General features: G+C 36.8%; 1 protein-coding gene across 4 annotated transcripts in view; it reads right to left on the reverse strand.

Annotated features, from left to right (window-relative positions):
• Nucleotides 1-14,384, reverse strand: part of ELAVL2 (ELAV like RNA binding protein 2) — a 168,809-nt gene extending 154,425 nt beyond the window's left edge. For 2 of the 4 annotated variants that reach the window (XM_032860313.1, XM_032860306.1), the window contains exon 1: nt 13,825-13,843. Coding sequence is in view for 1 of the 4 variants with exons in the window: in XM_032860308.1 (XP_032716199.1) it covers nt 13,664-13,690 (27 nt within the window). In the remaining 3 variants the exon portion in view is untranslated. Of the gene's footprint in view, nt 1-13,663; nt 13,762-13,824; nt 13,844-14,055 lie in introns of those variants that run through there. The other 2 variants (XM_032860308.1, XM_032860303.1) reach the window with 2 other exon arrangements.
• Nucleotides 14,385-18,862: the final 4,478 nt, after the last annotated feature.

Here is an 18,862-nt window from a genome sequence, read left to right on the forward strand (position 1 = left end):
ATATATATATATATATATATATACACACACACACATATATATATAAAATATATATATGTAGCAGAAATTAAAGATGACATAACATTTGCAAAAGAACAACAGTACAGAGATTACAATTAACATGAATAGATAAAACTCTTTTTTAAATTGGAAATAATCATACTCAAGTCTTGACATGCTGTCTATTGCTGACAAATGGAAGTGAGATAAAAGATACTTAGGATGATTTACTTCTTTAAAATGATTCAGGTCAGATCAATAGGATTTTGAGAAACAGAATATATGATGTCCTAGGAGGTCCAAGCCACCAGTCATATTAGGTTTTGAGGACATTTTCATTATTTCGTTTTTGTAGATTTTAATTTTGAGAAGTGTACTCTATAACCATAGTAAACAGTTATAAGCCATTGAAAAGGAGAGTATATGTTTGTAATTTAGTGATATATAAAGATTTCCATGAAATATGGTTGAGAGTATTCAACATCTCATAAAGAATAGTCATCAGAACATTAAACGGTGGCTATTTTGAGATAATAGGAATTGGACCTTTAGGTCCTTTTTTCTTTATGTTTTCTGCATTATTGGGTTTGTAAAAATTTGGAGCATCTATTCTTTTTATAAATCTGAAAAACAGGGAGTTTTGTGTTTGGGGTGAAAAAAAAAACACACCAAAACTATGCTGAACAGCTCAAGCTTCAGCCCTGTAGTTAGCAGGTGGAAGCTGGTGGTAGATACTGAATGGAAAGGACCAGGGACTGCTTAAAAGACAACTTAGATTCATAGAGAGGACAAATGAACAGCCTAGAGTTTATAAACAAGATAGTGTTCACTTGCAAAAACAAATCTTGAGATTTAATACATATGAAAAATACATATATAATACAGCAAATTGGGGCGCCTGGGTGTCTCAGTTGGTTAAGCGGCTGCCTTTGGCTCAGGTCATGATCCCAGGGTCCTGGGATCGAGTTCCACATCTGGTTCCCTGCTCAGAAGAGAGCCTGCTTCTCCCTCTCCCTCTGCCTGCCACTCTGCCTACTTGTGCTCTCTCTCTGTCAAATACAAATAAAATCTTTGAAAAAAATAATACAGCAAACTGACAAAAATTTCAGAAATTGCTCCACCAGTTTCTTAGAAGAATACAATATAAGATAATAACTAATCTGCCCATTTAGAATTGCCTAATATTCACTATACTCAATAATATCAACTATTTCCTTCACTTAATGCCTATCTATATTATGACCAAGGGATGTTCTTTTCATTTAATTAATCATTTCTTTTTCCTTATTATACCCTTTCCTGCAGTTGCTAGAGAATCTCCTAAAATGCACCTTTATTCCCAACTAGCAAAACCCTTAAAGTGATTTGCGTATATTTCTATGGGATATAAATAAATGAAAGCCATAACACAGTAAATAATTATAATGAGATTGAACAAAAACTGGCTTCCTGACAGGTACCATTTAGTGAATTGCTATTTCCATGCCCTAAACAGTCACCTGAGTTAATTCAATTTTCATATTGTTTAATATTTGTCTTTAAAATCACTCTGCAGGGGCGCCTGGGTCGCTCAGTGGGTTAAAGCCTCTGCCTTCGGCTCAGGTCATGATCCCGGGGTCCTGGGATCAAGCCTCTCATCAGGCTCTCTGCTGGGCGGGGAGCCTGCTTCCCCCTCTCTCTCTGCCTGCCTCTCTGCCTACTTGTGATCTCTCTCTGTCAAATAAATAAATAAAATCTTTTATAAAAAAATAAATAAATAAAATCACTCTGCAGAGAATGAGGAACTGGCTCCCGGTCTCAACTCCATAGGATGGTACAGTCTGAACATTCTCATTTATTTAATTTTGCTATTTAAAAATATTCTACTATTATGACCAAGAATCTATCAAGAACTACATGCAGAATTATTTAATTTTAAAGGTATATAATGACCAAACCTGTAGTCTTGGGAGAACTGGAAAATATTAGAAAGAAATATTAAGAAAGAATATGAAAATAAGAGAAATTTCTTTTTTAACATGGCTCTGCTACTGTCTTTTAAGCTCTATAAGTTGTGAACATATATTAACTTTTAGGTATGAATTATGACTGTTTTGAAAAAACATTATTTGTTATAAACAGAGGACATAAAGCACTGCTGCCCTCGATCACGCACTCATTTGACTCATGGCGCAGTCCTGAATAATTTTAAACCAAACATGACTGCGGCAATCAATTTTCGTCCAATTTATTGGGCATGAGTTAAAGCCAATTAAAAAACCATTTTTGGTGCAATTCAAGGGGAAAATGTATAAACCCATGAAAAACAGATTTCAGTCCTAGACATGAGTCATCACTATTCTAAAAAATTGTGTCAGTCCCAAATCAGAAAGAACAAATCCTAAAATTGCATATTCCACACTGGAAACTGCATTTCTCAGCAATGATTTTATATAATTTTTAGTATTTTTTAATAAGAAATTAACCTGGAAGAAAAAAGTAGGCTCTTCTAACATTGTGTCATTTCTGAATATTTTTTAGCCATGAAATTAGAAGGTAGTTTACTACCTTGAGTTTCTGAATTAAGACCTAAAGTAGAAAGCCATCTATCACTTTTATACAAAGAAAGCAAAACAGTTGACCTATAATTTTAAAGACTCTTTTACCTATTAGACCATGTCTCCTCTCACATGAATATAGCAGCTCTCTTTTAAGGCCATGAAATGAAACAATCCCTGTACACTCTGGATAATCTTAGGATAATCAAACAACAAAATGGGAGTTTCTAGGTTGGAAATTACAGCTATAAAATACAGCCATGCATTTTCAATCTGTGTATTTAAAAGGCCTTCTCAGGCTTGTAGTGGTTCATAGTATTCAAGCAGACGTGGATTCTGGTTCTGCCTCTCCATATCCGTGGTATATGATTTTAGTCACATTCCCCGACCTCTCCAAGCCTCAGATTTTTCATCGGTAAAATGAGTACTATACAAATAAAAGCAACCTTTTAGGGTTATGGTAAGCACTAAGTTGAAAAGTATTTGTCAAGGGCTTTGGAGAATACCTGGCACAGAGAGACTCTTTAGTGACGGTTAGAACTGGTGAGAGGAAAGCCTGGATGTTCTCACTCATAGCTGTGGATCCAAGCCTCAACCTACCAGGGAGGCTCTTTCTTTTAAAGTACAGAGACCTGGTCTGTACCCCAGGATGCCTGCTTAGTAATTCTGAGGTGAGGTCTAAGCTTATGTATTTATGAAAACCTCCACAGATGATTCTGATGAACCAGTGATTTTAAACAAAACAGTACAAATTTTCAGTTTCTCAGTTAACTTGCAGTTAAAGTGTGGCTTGTGTGGCTCTCTGTTGAGCAGATTAATTGGAATAATTATCAAATCTCTACTTTGTATTATTCTGGAAGACACTTAACAGGGAGACTTTTAAAAGATTTGATTTACATTCATATGTCTGTGAGGTCACAGAGTAAACCTGATTTTCCACCATTTCCTGTCATATTGAAGAAAAGCTTTTACTTCTATTTAATAAACATAGAGAGATAAGGCAGGATTTTTTTTTTCAGTTATATTTTTCTGTTGAGTGAGTTCATTTCTAACTGTCCTATTTCAAGATAAGTAAGCAGTCTCCACAGTGGTAGAGATCAAGGAGTGCCACATGGTTAAGAAAAGCAGCTATCAAAAAATATTCATATTGGCCTGACATGACCACCTTACAAGTTATTCACCATGATTGTTTAACAAAAATGAGGACATTTCCCCTGTAAGTCACTTCTAAATATCAACTGGAAAAAAAAAAAAAAAAGGACTTTCCTTCATATCTTCCCATTAGTGGAGAATAATTTATTAGATTAACAACCTGTCACCGTAGAAGGGAAAGAGATATTGTCCTAGGAGACCTTGGGTTTGAACAATATAAGTAAAGGGACAGCACAACCCTAAGGAAACAAAGGATGGCCAGGTCCTAAAGGTATCAGGAGAAGGTGATGGAACAGTGAAAAACCAATCACAGAGTTTTCACTATTTTTGCCTAAAACAGCTCTTGGTGCAGTTGGTATATTCTCAGACTTATGGCTTTTATAAGCCTTGTTGGTAAGAAATCAAAGTTATGTAAACCCTGGCATATTTCTGCACAGGAATCCAAGAAAATTCTAATACTGTCCCACCACCAGATAGAGTTTTTAATTCAGAGAGTTTTTAGAGAGCATGCCATTGATACACCCTTTCCCTGGATCTAAGAAAGCAAATTGCTTAGGTGACCTAAGATTGAGAAAATATTCATTCTCTGGTAACATTTTTAGCCTGACCCTAGAGTTTAGAAAGGATTCTTAAAGTCTAGCTCTAATTCCAACATCATGCATTGGCAAGCTATTGGTAAATCCAGGTGTTAAAATTCTGATGAAGGAGGTGGTATCCCCAGATTCCAGGTTTGGTTTTTTTTTTTATTTTAAGATTTTATTTATTTGACAGAAAGAGAGCAAGCAAACATAAACAAGGGGAGCAGTAGGCAGAGGGAGAGGGAGAAGCAGGACCCTTGTTGAGCAGGAAGCCTGATATGGGGCCAGATCCCAGGATCCCGAGATCATGACCTGAGCTGAAGGCAGCTGTTTAACCAACTGAGCCACCCAGGCGCCCCAACCCAGATTCCAGTTTTAAAATTGTGAACTCTGTTTCTATATATAAAATAAGATGATATTATTTATTTTTCTTCCTTTATGAGGTTATTGTGAAGTCAAAATAAAATTACATATATGAAAACAGGAATTTTTTTTTTATTGTTATGGCATAAGAATTGAGAGGAAAATAACTTTGTTAATGCATAGAACTTTCTGGCAAATTATCCAAAAGGCTTTCAGGAACATATTTCCTTTCTCTTATTAAGTAAACTTTTTTCCCTTTTTTAATATGATTTCACAGAAGTTTCAAAATTAGGTTGTAAAATAACAACTCTGTGTTGAAACTTCAAAAGCTGAAATTGCCTGAAACTTGCAGAACTATTATGGAACATAAAAATGAAAATCTGTAAAAAATAAAAATTAAAATTAAAATTAAACCTTCCATTTTCTTTGTTTATGAAAATTATGTTTTATCTAAGTCTACCCTTAGACAATTGGTTTCTAAAACATGCTCTTTGAAATTTTGGAAGAGAGAGCTCTTTCAGAATTTTTCATTGAACCACCAGAGAACTGCTTTCTCACAGCTGGATACTTAGCTGATGAATCTGGATACTTTTCTATTCCCCTGGGTAACAGTTCAATGACCCTCACTGCACCATCAGGACAGCCAGCAATATATGTGGTCAGGAACATGTTCCAATACAAGCCAGTTCCAAAGCCACCCCTCCACACAGCCCCTAGACCAGGGAACAGATAACTCAGAGCCCCATGTCACCTAAATGGGAAGACGCTCTATCTGTTGAGGAAAATCAACCTTCATAAGAATCTTCCTTCTGACCCAAGATCAGAACACAAGGCTTATATGACCATAAGGATTCTTTGAAGGACTTCTGTTGTTGGTCTCAGGATTTGGTATCTGAAACTTATCAATATCGCCCCCCGCCCCAATTTTTTACATTATATAGGAAATTACTCTTTCACTTCAGATGCATTTCTGAGTCTCTCTTAGTAGAAAGCTACATAGCTTTCATTTTTAACTTACAGGAAGAACAAGCAAAAAGAATATTTCAGCATAGCTGTCACTGCAGTACTATTTACTGTATCCACTAGAGGACTCCTCTCAGAATGGCTCAAAATATCTCCCCTCTCGTTCCCTGTGGCCTCTGGCATTTGATGCTCAACTAACTCTTGAGCTGGGCCACTGGCTACACATCAGTGTTAGAATGAAAACATTCCCCCTACTTTACACCTCCTGCTAGTTCAATAAAGTAATGTTTAAATAACTGAACTGGCTTCAATGAACTGTACTTGCCATTTTTTCCTCCTTCTTAGCTAGATAAAATGGAGATAATTATGAAGTGGATGAGCAGGTTTAATGAAAGCCAGTTTCTTTTGGTATACTCCTGAAGCAGCAATCATCATCTGTTTGGCTTTTGAAGAGCAACAATTATAATCACTTAAACCCCCAAGGGGAACAAAAATAGAATTTACATTAGCATATAAAATATACAGCTGGATTGGGCAAGCCTATAAAATTCTGGGGAAATCATTCTAATCTGAATGCTATTCAAACTCACAAGTAAAATGAGTTCAAGAGTATTTTACATGCTTCCTTCCTATAAAATAATACATATAACAATGTTGAGAGGATTTTCCTAAAAATGAACAGAAGGAAATAAAAAATTGTTTCCAGGAGAGAATCCCAGCAAGAATGCATTGTCAAGGTATCAGAAAGCAAAATGCATAATGACATTCACATGAAGTACTAATCACTCTGAAGTGAAGATTTTTCAGGCAATTGGGAGTTTAAGAAAGAAAAATAGGGTGGTTTGAGTCGGATCAATGATGAAACTTAATCCTAAGTAAAGAAAATTTCAGATTAATAGTACTTCCCTTCTCCGATGTAAATGTGAAGCAACACAAAGGAAAGTGAAATCACTTAAGTTGATGCCCTATTGTTATAAAGCGGAACTCTTTTTTCTATTTTAAAACATTTTCATATCATTTCCTCTCAAATAACCTCTTTCTTACACCTCCTCTTCTAATTCTAGCCCAGATCACAGGCAATCTCCCTCACCATTTATGTTATTTAATTACTTTTGCTTTTGTGTGCCTTTCACGGTTTGCAATATACTTCTTTCTCAACGCCCCCCCCCCCCGCCCCCGCCCCGACCCCCGCCGCCCTCGGCCTTTGGTAGAGCATAGAAGAATAAAAATGGAGCCTGTGCTTTATCCATTATGCTACTAGCAACAAAACACTAACATAATCAATATATTAAAGGCTTGCCTGGCTGTGCACATTTGTCAAAGGCAGTGTATCTGAGAAATTACACTAATGTATCTTTAAAAATTCAGCATCCTATGTAGAAAACTTGCTCTCCCTCATCTTAAGTACATATCAAATATCAAAATGTAAAAGCTAGAAAAATATAGACCGTCTTTTTTTCTTTCTTTCTTTTTTATTCTTAGACTGTATCTTTCTTTATATTATTTGGAGGTCCAGTATTACACTTTTTTAATAAAAAAAAAAAAGTCAGTGTGCAAAACTTCACCTCCACTGAGACGCACTTCCTGAATACCCTCCCTCAAGCAAACTGCAGGCAAATTGGTGATAGTTTCCTCTGCACTCCGAAAAGCACTTTGTACATAGCTCGGATAGCAATGGTCTCACTCCATTATAACCATTTGTTGACATGTCTGTCTCCTACACTGACTGTGCATTGCTTGATAGCAAAGCCATCTCTCCCAACGGGATATTCCCGGCTCCAGCACTGATCCTAAAACCTAGTCAGCATGCCATGACGTTTGTTGAGTAATATATACCATTAATTTATATTCCAGGATACACCAAAATGTTATGTTGTCTAGGATAAGAACTAAACATATTAAATACCATCTCTGGGGGCGCCTGAGTAGCTTAGTGGGTTAAGCCTCTGCCTTCTGCTCAAGTCATGATCTCAGGGTTCTGGAATCAAGACCCGAATTGGGCTCTCTGCTCAGCAGGGAGCCTGCTTCCCCCTCTCTCTGCCTGCTGTTCTGCCTACTTGTGATCTCTCTCTCTCACTCTCTCTCTCTTTGTCAAATAAATAAATATAATCTTAAAATAAATAAATAAATAAATACCATCTCTGCCATAACACCAAATTTAATGGTGATAAATTAAGCACTGAGAAATTAGAAATTCAGAAGTGTAGATTTCTAAAGCAATCTTTATTCTCATTATCCTTAACAAAGGAGAGTGGTGATTTTTTACATTTTATTAAATATTTATGTATCCTGTGGTTCATTATTTTTATTGGAAATACTCAAAAAGCTGAGTTCTCAGTTCTTACTGGTAATAACCTCAGATTTCATTAACTGTATTTTTCTATTAAAAAAATCCATTAAAATACTGTCTTCTCAACCTCTGTCAATGTCTGTCAGGTGTGGTGGTATCTAGCTTGTATTATTTTGCCCTTTCCTGTAAACCCTTCATGCTCTGAGAAGCTTTGAAAATCCATAACATACAACTTTACTTTGAACACAAAATGTAATAATTTCATGTTTAAAAGAATTTAAAAGGATTATTGAGGTGCAAAGCTTGAAGGCTTCCAGAACTTATAAAAGAATTATCTTAAGGTCCTGCCATTCTTTTCCTACTTTAAAGATAGACCACAGCTCCTAATTTTTCAAGTGAAATTAACATTTTGTATGAAGTTAAGGGAAAGCAATAGTGATGATATAGAAGAGAATAGACTCAACAGGTTTATCCTAAAATACTCAAGATTTTTTAGTTAATAATAAATATAGTTAATGTACTTTTCATTAGATAAAATTCAGTTTTATGGTATTATTCCATAAGTTTAAAACTGAAAAACTGCTTTAATAAGTTTTCTCTTTTGCTTCATACTAATGAAACCCTCACTTTTTATACATGTATATATACACTTATTTTATATATATATATATATATATATATATATATATATATATATCTGTGTACTTTGATGAATCTGAAGGGCAAGAGAATTGTCTTGATACAGTTCTGTGATTTTAGTACATAGTAATATAATGTAAATTTTCAAATCAAGAATAAAACAAAGTTATACAAATATTTTATTAACTATGATAAAAAACTGAGATTGAATTTTATTTAAAATGAGGTAAGTAACTAGAATTAATTTTCAGAGGGTGAAAATCCAAGAGTCTATCAAAGAATGGTCTCCAAGGTCAAAGTGAAATCCAGCTGAGTTATATATGACCAACAGCTAGAATATTGCCAGGTTGAAACACTCAAGCCCCACAGTTCTCTGATTGTAACATGGTTCTTAAAAATCAAAAGTTACCAGACTTAAAAAAAAAAGCTACTGGGACTCTCATAATAATTGGGGCTTAAACATGATAGATTTATGGGGTGCCTGGCTAGCTTAGTCAGTAGGGTGTGTTACTCTTGATCTTGGAGTTGTGAGTTTTGAGTCCCATGTTGGGTGCAGAGATTACTTAAAAATAAAATCTTTAAAGAAAATAAAAGTAAATATGATAGATCTGGATGATTTCACTTTATAAAAGGCTGACACAAATCAGACCAATCAATTTCTAAAAAGTTCTTCCCTTGATAAGAATATAAATTAAAATGCTCTTTTAACATGTGAGCTCTGTGCATTTTAAAAAAGTAACCCAATTTAAAAAAATGTTTACACTAAACAACTCAGGAGACCATTTATTGCATAACATGCAGACAGAGTTATTCTGAGTACTTTCATTTCTTCTCAGGCGAAAGCGAAAAATTGAGCAGTTTTCTGTCGAATGGAAATGATGTCCTTAAATATTTTTTCATTGGTACTTAAAGGAACTTGAATGGGTTCTCATCTCCATTTTTGCAGATTCAAGTTAATACATAAGCAAACCAGAGCAGATGCAATATCTGTGTCCCAATCTCTGAGGTTCAAGGATTTCATAAATAAAAAAAGAGTACAATTAGAGCTTTTTAAAGGGAATCTTTTTCTAATATTTGAAAGCCTATCATCTTGCATATTTAAAAAGGAATCAAATAATGGAATCTCGTTTGAAAATTGTTTTTCTTTTTTTTAAATTTAATTTTATTTTTTCAGTGTTGCAAGATTCATTGTTTATGCACCACACCCAGTGATCCATGCTATACGTGCCCTCCTTAGTACCCACCACTCTACATCACTTTTATTTTTCTACATCACTTTCTATATGTCTCTTTAGTTAACTAAATCAGGGCAGTTTTAAAAGTTCACAAGATAGTTACAGCAGAAGTTAATTGATTATAGGTATTATCAAGGCAAACTTACTTAAAAAATACCTAAGTATGGGCGCCTGGGTGGCTCAGTGGGTTAAAGCCTCTACCTTCGGCTCATGTCATGATCCCAGGGTCCTGGGATGGAGGCCCGCATAGGGCTCTCTGCTCAGCAGGGAGCCTGCTTCCTCCTCTCTCTCTGCCTGCCTCTCTGCCTACTTGTGATCTCTGTCTGTCCAATAAATAAATAAAATCTTAAAAAAAAAATACCTAAGTATGGCAAAAAATAATCAAATGATTTGCCACTTATCAAATCACGTAACATTTCATTACTTAGACAAATATTATTATATTCAAAGTTTCAAAGTCTTTAAAATGAAAAATTAAAGAGCATTTTAAGTTGGTAAAATTTTTAAAAAATTACTCTACTTATTTTATTGTAAATCTCTTTTAAGGAAAACTAATTTTGCAGTTAGGTTTTCCTTTTAGTAAGTAGGCATTGTTGGTACTTACTTAAAAATACTTCTGTCATTATAATCGATTTAATCTTGCTTTCTTTTGCTTGTTTTTGGGGTGGGATGGAGAATGCAATAAGTTCTCCATAATTATTGTCCCAAGAGAGAAACAACCAACAAATTAGCCTAATGTACTTTCACCCAATTTGGGAATTATGATTAGGAATATTTCACTAATCTTTATTTCTTCAAAAACGTTTTATCAAAGAAAGTGCCAAGATTAAGGGTAATCATTCCTACCTTGGGAATTTGTGGAGATCGTGTGGGTTTTACGTGGAGGGTCTCTTTAAATTCAGAAAAATATCTCATATTTTCTATTATTTGATTTTCATTTTGTTTGATTTTAGATCAAGTTTCGATAGATCTGATTCAAATGCTCATTAAGCTGACTGACCTTACTCTACTTAGTTGCTAGGCATAATAAAACCTACCCCCTAGTGTGTTTTGAAGATTAACTAAGATAATACATATAAAGCACTCACATATGAGTGGATTCATGCCTGGATCATGGCAGGTAGACAACAAATGTTAACTATTAAAGTTAACTTCTTAGCTGCTTTAGATTGTCTACTTGAATAAAGGTATACATTAAGTTTAATACTAATTAGAAGTAAGAAATGAAGGTTATTTTTGAATTGTTAAAATCATAATACCACTTCAGCAATTCCTCTTTTGCTTGTTTGATTGCAAGCACATTTCATGTCCTAGATAGGGTACAAGAGATAAAATGTTCAATGTAATATTAGATGACCCTAGCTGCCACTGACCTGCACTCCCTACAGCTATCCCATCTATTTTGCTCCTTTATATATGATACCTATTTACATAAAATGAGTCAATGTTATGGGAAGCAATGACTATTTCTATGAGAATATTGCTTAGTTGAAAACACTTAGAATTTTGTTATTATGAATATTATAAGCTTTCTGCTTTTGTAAAATTTATGGAAAATATCTGAACATGGCCACTGTATTTCTAATGAGCTAATGACATATAATTAGAACATGGAGGAAAGAAATGATTATAGTATTACATTCTGATATAAAGAAATTTCCATATTGAGAAAATTTAGTAAATCTAAAATTGCCAAAGAATTGTGGTATTAGGGAGGGAAAGTGCCAGGAATATATGGCATTAAATAATCTACATTTATAAGATATTAAACTATATGCACCATTATTAATTACCACTTAGACAACTTTAAATTACCCAAGTTATTTTAAATAATAAGTTTTATGAATGTCTTCAAGTAAAACAGTATTTTCAATGTGTAGATGAAAAGTTATAGTAAAGTTGAGGGCTTAGTTGAGATTATGAGTATTATCAAATAATTCAGATTAAAGTTGTTTTCCCCCAAGTATCCAAGTGATCTAACTTTACATATATCCAGGCCATAAATTTACTTGCAAATATCTGTACAGCAGTAGTAGTGAATTCTTACCTTGTTTATATTCCTTACATAAATACAGTTTAAGATGTTCATTAAAAAAAAAAAAAAAAGGCAAAAACCAGGCAATACCAATAGAGATTAAGATTAGTCACAAAACAGAATAGGTATGATGGTTGAGTATAATGGTCCAAAATAAATTACAGAGTTAAAAATATTGTTAGTTGGCTATAGTCCAAGAATACCAGTACCAAAAAAAAAAAAAATAAAAGCAAAATTCCCAATTGAAACTCTTGCTACTACAAATATATAAAATACTATATTCTAATGTAACCCCTTCTAAAAAAAATTTTTTTTCAAAGTTCCACTGACTTGACTCTGCTTGTACCAACAGATGAGTAGTTTAGTTACCCATTCGGTTTTTGAAGTCTCAAACAGAAAACTTTTTAAAGAAGGTGATCGCAAATGGCAAGACTAACAGCAACAGTGGTGATTTGGGAAGCCAACTGCATAAGCTTTCACTTTCCTTTGATAGTTACTGGTAAATTCCAACAACTTCATGAAGAAGAGACCAAAAATAAATCAGCTGTTAAATTAAGTTATTAAATGATATGCCCAACAAAATTCATGAACTCTGTTGCTATGCAATCAGCTTAAAAAGTTATTTTCTGTGTTTTTGTGATCAGAGGAAGTTTGTAATAATTTATATGTTTAGATTAGAAAAATGCAAGTATATGCAATTATACTGCATACATAATTATAAAAAATAATGATAATTAAGAATGGTTTCAACAAAACATGAATACCATTCCTCTCAGGGGGCATTTTTGTTTCCATTCCGTCCTTCAAATGAGAACACTCAGATGGCCTTGCCTCACCAGAGAATCTGCAGGTCCATACCAATATAGGGCATCCCAGCCATCTCCATGACAACAGCCCTTGACAAATTAAAAGGTAACTAGATTCACAAACAGAAGAAGTTAAGAGTACTGAGCACTGCTAATGTTTTTTTTTATTTGTTTAAGTCAGAACTGGCCAAACAATTTAGAGTTTTCCAGAGGAAAGGTTGAACCTTTTACCAAACTTGAAATGGTTAAGCATACCACAAACATTAAGTTGCATAGCTATTCTCAGAAAGTGAATGAGATAAAGGGACAAAACTCAGAAATCCTTCTCTGGAACACACCTCCCATTTTTAAACAATAAAAAGGGATTAGGAGAGGAGGTTGGGGAAGGACCCTTAAATAAATTTGTACTCTTTAGTTTAAAAGGAGAGAGGACAAGGAGACGAGAAGGTAGACGTGGGAAGTGGGATGGTAAGCAATTCTTTTCTCCAGCCTCAAACCTCTTTTTAGGATTACAGCTTTCCAAATGTATTATTTTACCATCCATGAGTGTTTAGAATTTCCCTAAGAATGATGGCTTCTAATGTTGCTACCTGAGAAGTGTGAAGATGGAAGGAGGTCTACAAGTACAGGTGAGGGCACAGAGATAGTTGTAGTGATTGAGGAAGACCCCATTGTTCTTTTTCTCCTTAAGGATTTAGATCAGGAAGACCCGGCTACTGTGCTGAGTTCAGGAAGTCAGAGCTGCACGTTCTTTTAGAAACCAGACAATAACCTTGTTCCCTTCGCCTCCCTCCCCTGCCCCTCCACCCTGCAGACTGCCAACTCTCACCCACTTTAAACGCATCAAGCCCATTACCATCCCAAGAGAATCAACCAGATAAATGCAGAACATCTCTACTGACCACAGTTAAAAGAAAAACAAAATTAGAACTACTGTTTTTTGTTTGTTTCACCACCCCCTCTTCCCAGCCCGGAGCCCTTTGTGTGTGATGATTCCCCTTCAAACCACCCACAGACCAAATATATGAGAAGAAATGGTAATTTTTGGTTTAAAAGTTCACTTACCACAGCAACCTCATATTGCTTTGTCATGCTTTTTGCACTTAATTTTTCAAAACTGCTTGTGCAGGGCGCAGAACTGGGAAGGCAGGACTAAAGTATCTCTAGTAATCACAACAAAAAGGAGAGAACATTCACCAATCAGAATTACATTTAAATGCACAGACCTCAGAGCAAGACGCACGGTTCACACCACAGGAGGGAGAGGGTGGGGGTGGAAAAAGCCAAGCTAACAAAACAAAAGGTAAAGAGGAGAGTTGAGTGGTTGGAGGGCAAATTGATCTAAGCCATCTTTGGACTGAGGACTGCCTTAAAACCACCACCACCATCACCCACCCACCCGCCCTCGCCCGCCGCGCTCCCAGCACCCCAGCGATTACCCGAGTGACTGCACTTGCCTCCAGCCAGCACAACTGCAGGAGAGGAATGCCCCATCTAAGTTCACTAGCCCTGTCACAGTCTTCCACTGCCTGATGGGTTCGTTCAGGAAAACACTTCCAGAGGCATCCATCCACTTGAGGTCTGGGTTTGGCTGCTGCTGCCGGGCTGCTGCGAGCAGCTGCTAGGATCGTTGCCGTAGCGTTCCTGCCTCATTCGCGCTGCACAATAGTCCCGGCTGGGTGCACCTCATTAAGCCAGCCTGAGAGCCCCAGGAGCAGGGCAAGCCGTGTGACAGCGCAGCCCCTTTGTAATGACTGTGTGATGGATGCAACCGAAGGGTGGGGTCTGGGTGGGTCAAAACTGTTAATGACAGTATGTATCATTCTGTCTGTCCTCCAGGAGAGGGAAGCCCCCTGCCCTCCCCCAGGTCGGTTTCTCTCTCTCTCTCTCTCTCTCTCTCTCACACACACACACACACACACACACACACTCCTTCCAACCCTACCCCCCATGGCATTTTCTGCAGTCAGCGTTCAAAAAAAGTATGAAAACCAGCGGGTCATTTCTAGCTCAGTAGATCATGGACAGCGATTTTATACAAACACTTCAGGAAACAGAAGATCCTAAAATCGAAAATAGGGGCGCAGGAAGGGCAAGAAGAGCGGGCGGGGTGGGTGCGGGATCGAGCGGGATATTAACTGGCGGATAGTTTGCAACTGTGAGTCAACTCGCACCACCAACTCCACCCGGCTCCGGAAGGCGCCGGACAGCGCTCCCGCGCACACCGCGTTGCTCTGGAGCCCAGGGACCGTCAAGGGGGCGGGCGGCGGGGCGAGGAGGGAAAGAAAAGCAACCCGAGAGGCACCCAGGCTGGGGAGGACACTGCAGGAGGGGGTCTTGCACTCTGACCGCGCGCAGCCTGTCGGGGAGGAATCTGGCACCCAGACCGATAGCCCACCTGGCCAGGGAGGGGCTGCCAGGGTGCTGGAATGAATTCACGGTTCCGATACGCCGGGTCGGGCGAAGGGTTGGGTCCCGGGCTGGTGGGTATCCCTAGGGCCAACGCCCCCCTTCGGGTTCACTGTTCGAGGTCCTCCTGTGCCAGGGAGCACCGCCCCTTCAGGTGCGCAGCGAAGTCACCAACTCCCAGACTCGACCCCCGACCTCTTCCCTCTCGCCCGCCTACAGACCTGATACCTCTTCCTGCCTCACTCGGTTCTCGGCCTCGCCCCCGCTGCCCCCGGCAGGCGGAAAGCACTAAAAATGCCTCTCCTTTTGCACACTTTGTAGAATCTTGGATCTTTGCTTCCCTGACTTCCTCTAGTCCTGTTGAAAACGTCCACGGATACACTTTTATTCCTCTTTCAATTTTGTTAATGGTCAGAAGAATCCAACTCACAAGCACTGTTTTTTTTTGTTTTTGTTTTTGTTTTTCAAGTACAGGGAAGTCTCACAGGGCTTAAATTTCCCTACGTAGACAAATAGACTATTATTTTACAGGTCAACGTTCTATTTCCAACTTACTGCGATGCTGTGTACTCTTGATGTGGCTACAAAGCACCTGTTCCAAACTACCTGAGCCATTCCTCCAAAACCGCGTGGGTATTTACTTACGTTGATTAGAGTTTATGGAGCGCCAAGTCTCTGACACTACGTAATCAACTCCTCTCTTTTCATCATTGATGCCTTATAGCAGCTAGAAGAAAGCAATAAGCAGAGAGAAAACAGGACATTTATGTCTAATGAAACATCTCTCCCTTTTTATGTCAACTATTAATCACTTAAAATTTGTGTATATAGGTTATGCAGCCTGTTCTAGGCTATGGGAATTCCCTAAGAAAAATCTTTATGACCCTCCTCAAAAGGCTTCTGATATCTGGGGAAGGTAAAAGAAGGAGATTGCTTAATTGCTTAATTGCTTCTAATAAGAAACCACCTTTTGTAGATGGAAAAGAAAGATCCTGTCACAAGACTTTTAGCATAGGAAAAGAAGGGTGTGGTATTGATTTTGTGGGGTTCCCTCAGGTCTTATAAATCTATAATGTCACAGAAAACTTTCTCTTTTTTTAACCAGTTACTTTTTACAACTTTTAACAATTCTATGATTTGAAGGTAGTACCAGACTTATGTTCACATATTTTCCATAACTAAGTAAAGCGGGGAAGATTGGGGAGGAAGGAAGACCAGTTAGAATTAGTGAAAAATCTAAATAAATTGACTTATTAAGTAATATATTGACTGACAGCAATACTAATTTAATAAGGCGTACTTAGAAGAAATCCCTAGAGATATACCTTAATGAGGAAGAATAAGAATTACATATAATTATAACAAAATAATTGTTTCTACATAAATACCTCCTATGAGGATGAAAACTTAAAAAAAAAGGTGCATTTACATTATCTTGCTAATACTTTGCATAATGTAATTAGCTAAAAATAGTGAGTGGAAATAGCAAATGGTTTTTGTACTAAGTCATCAATTTGTAAGTATAATAATAAACAATAAAAGTTTATGTTGTTATTAAGCTCTCCAGTCCTCCAGACCTAGATGGGCAAGATACTAAATACTTTCCTCTGAACATATTATCCTGGTTGAAAACTATGACCCTTTTTTTTTAAAGAATAGCTCATTAGGTGGCAGGGTAAGTTCCCACTTTACCCTCATGAACTTTTCAACAGTTTTGAAGGCATTCTGGAAAACATACATTATACTAAATTAATTTTTCTCTGATCACCCTTTCTGTTCCTCCAACCTAGAACGACATCATTAGGAGCAGAGTAACGGAAAGGATGGGAATGCTAACTAATGGAATAAAGGTATTTTCCTTGACACTTTGAAAAGTAGACAAAAGAAATGAACGATAAATTTGGAAACTGGGTCTTTTACTAAATGAAACTTTTAAGATGGGATAAAAACAGCTCCAGTAAGTGTATATGTTAAACGTATTAACCCTGTGAAACATAAGATTGCACCTGGGAGAAGTTAGCACAGTTGGAGATTATTAAGACACATCAATGCACTCAGCATTAATGAGAACTTGAACCTCGTGTGGAACACAGTTGTAGCAAATTGGCCAGAGTCATATACCTAAATGTAAACTGAAAGTTTTCTAGGAGGGAAGGATATATCAAATCCAAAGAAAAACTGTAGATATTTTTTAAAATCTACCATCCTACAAGATGTTTATTCTACCAAAATGTCCTAGTGCATGCCACAATAACCTATTATATAGTACATTCTGAAAAGAGAGTGTTTAATACCCGACAAAGGTAATATGTTCTATTTTCTATTTTTATTAATACTATTATAGGCTTCATTTATTTCAGGGCCAGCTCTATGTAGCAGGAGAAAATAGAGGACAAAACAGTTTCTTTGGCATACATCAAGGAATACATTATAATCAATAAAAGCAAACCAAGTCTGGAAAATATATAAGCCAGGTATTAAATAAGCAATTCACCATCTGTAAATCTCCCACCAGTGGGTGAATTTTGAGAGTCATGCTAAAGGCTTCAGTGACTAATGGGATACAGTGCTTAATCCTAAACGACCTTGACTTTCTCCTTTTAGGAACTTCTCAACAAGCTTTCTGACAGGTAAACACAAGATCACTGTGTAAGAATCCAGTAATGGATTCTGAAGAGTCTCCTTCACGCTACCTTTTAAGAGGAGGTTCAGTCTTTGGGAAAGCATTGTTGTTGTGCTCTTATGATGTCTTTGCCCATGTTGGAAAGCAGGATTTCTGGAGTCACATCGAAATTGGCTCCAATGCTTATAAGCTAGGTAAACTAGGCATTCTCTTAACCACACTAGACCACACTTCCTTCTTTAATAAAATTAAAAGAACAAGGACCAACTTCTACTATTGTGATGATTTAATGATACAAAGTGTGAAAACACACTTCGTAGTAAAATGTAAGCCTTATTGAAACAGATAATGTAACTGGGCTCACTCAACACAAATTCTCAACCTCCTCCCTCCTTGTCTTCAATTTAGAACCTGGAAATTTGAATATCTGATTTCCCAATTTTCCTTGCAACTATTACTGGCTGTTTAAAACAGTTGTGGAAATTTTGATATAATTATATATTTGCTTAAGGGTTGCCTGGAAAAACTTTTGCTTTCTTGATGACAGAAGAATAGACACAGCTGCCACCACCTTTTGCTCATTTGCCCTACTGCTTTCATCTACCTGGATATTGTGTGTTGTCTGGAGGTGAAGCAACCATCTTGAAATTATGAAGCAGAAAGTTGAAGGCCAATCCCTGAAACACGGTGAAGAAAGATTAGGAAAACCCAGTTCCTGATGACGTGCTTGAGTTGTTCAATTAGTCCTGGACTAGCTACTTTTGGACTCTCGTTTTATATGGAAAAAAGCTCTATTTAAGCTGTATGTCACTGAATATTCTATATCTTGAAGCTTCCCCAGCTGATATATTGGCTACTGTTGTGGTTTCCTGCTTATAAATGCCCTCTGCCTTGATTATTATGACCCTGCATAACAGTCATTTTTAATTCCAGGTAAAAGATTTCTGAGACTCCACCTGTAACCAGGTCACTGGTACTGGATGGGATCATCTCAAATTATTGAACAAGGAGTGGGTTCATGAGAATAATTTACTTGAGGAAGTCCCACAGTAATAGTTCTTTTTGAAGAAGCTGCATAATTGTGCTATAATAGGTTGAACTTTAAGTTTATCTAGTCCAAACATCTTTCCTTTTTTATGATTTTTTTTTTGCTATTGTTTTCAAACAATCATATGGGCGTACTCACCTTGGAATGTATCAAATATTCACCTTGGAATACAATAAACTCTTAT

This window comes from Lontra canadensis, unplaced genomic scaffold (genome assembly GCF_010015895.1).
Source record: "Lontra canadensis isolate GAN:19392208 unplaced genomic scaffold, GSC_riverotter_1.0 scaffold19, whole genome shotgun sequence".
NCBI lineage: Eukaryota > Metazoa > Chordata > Mammalia > Carnivora > Mustelidae > Lontra > Lontra canadensis.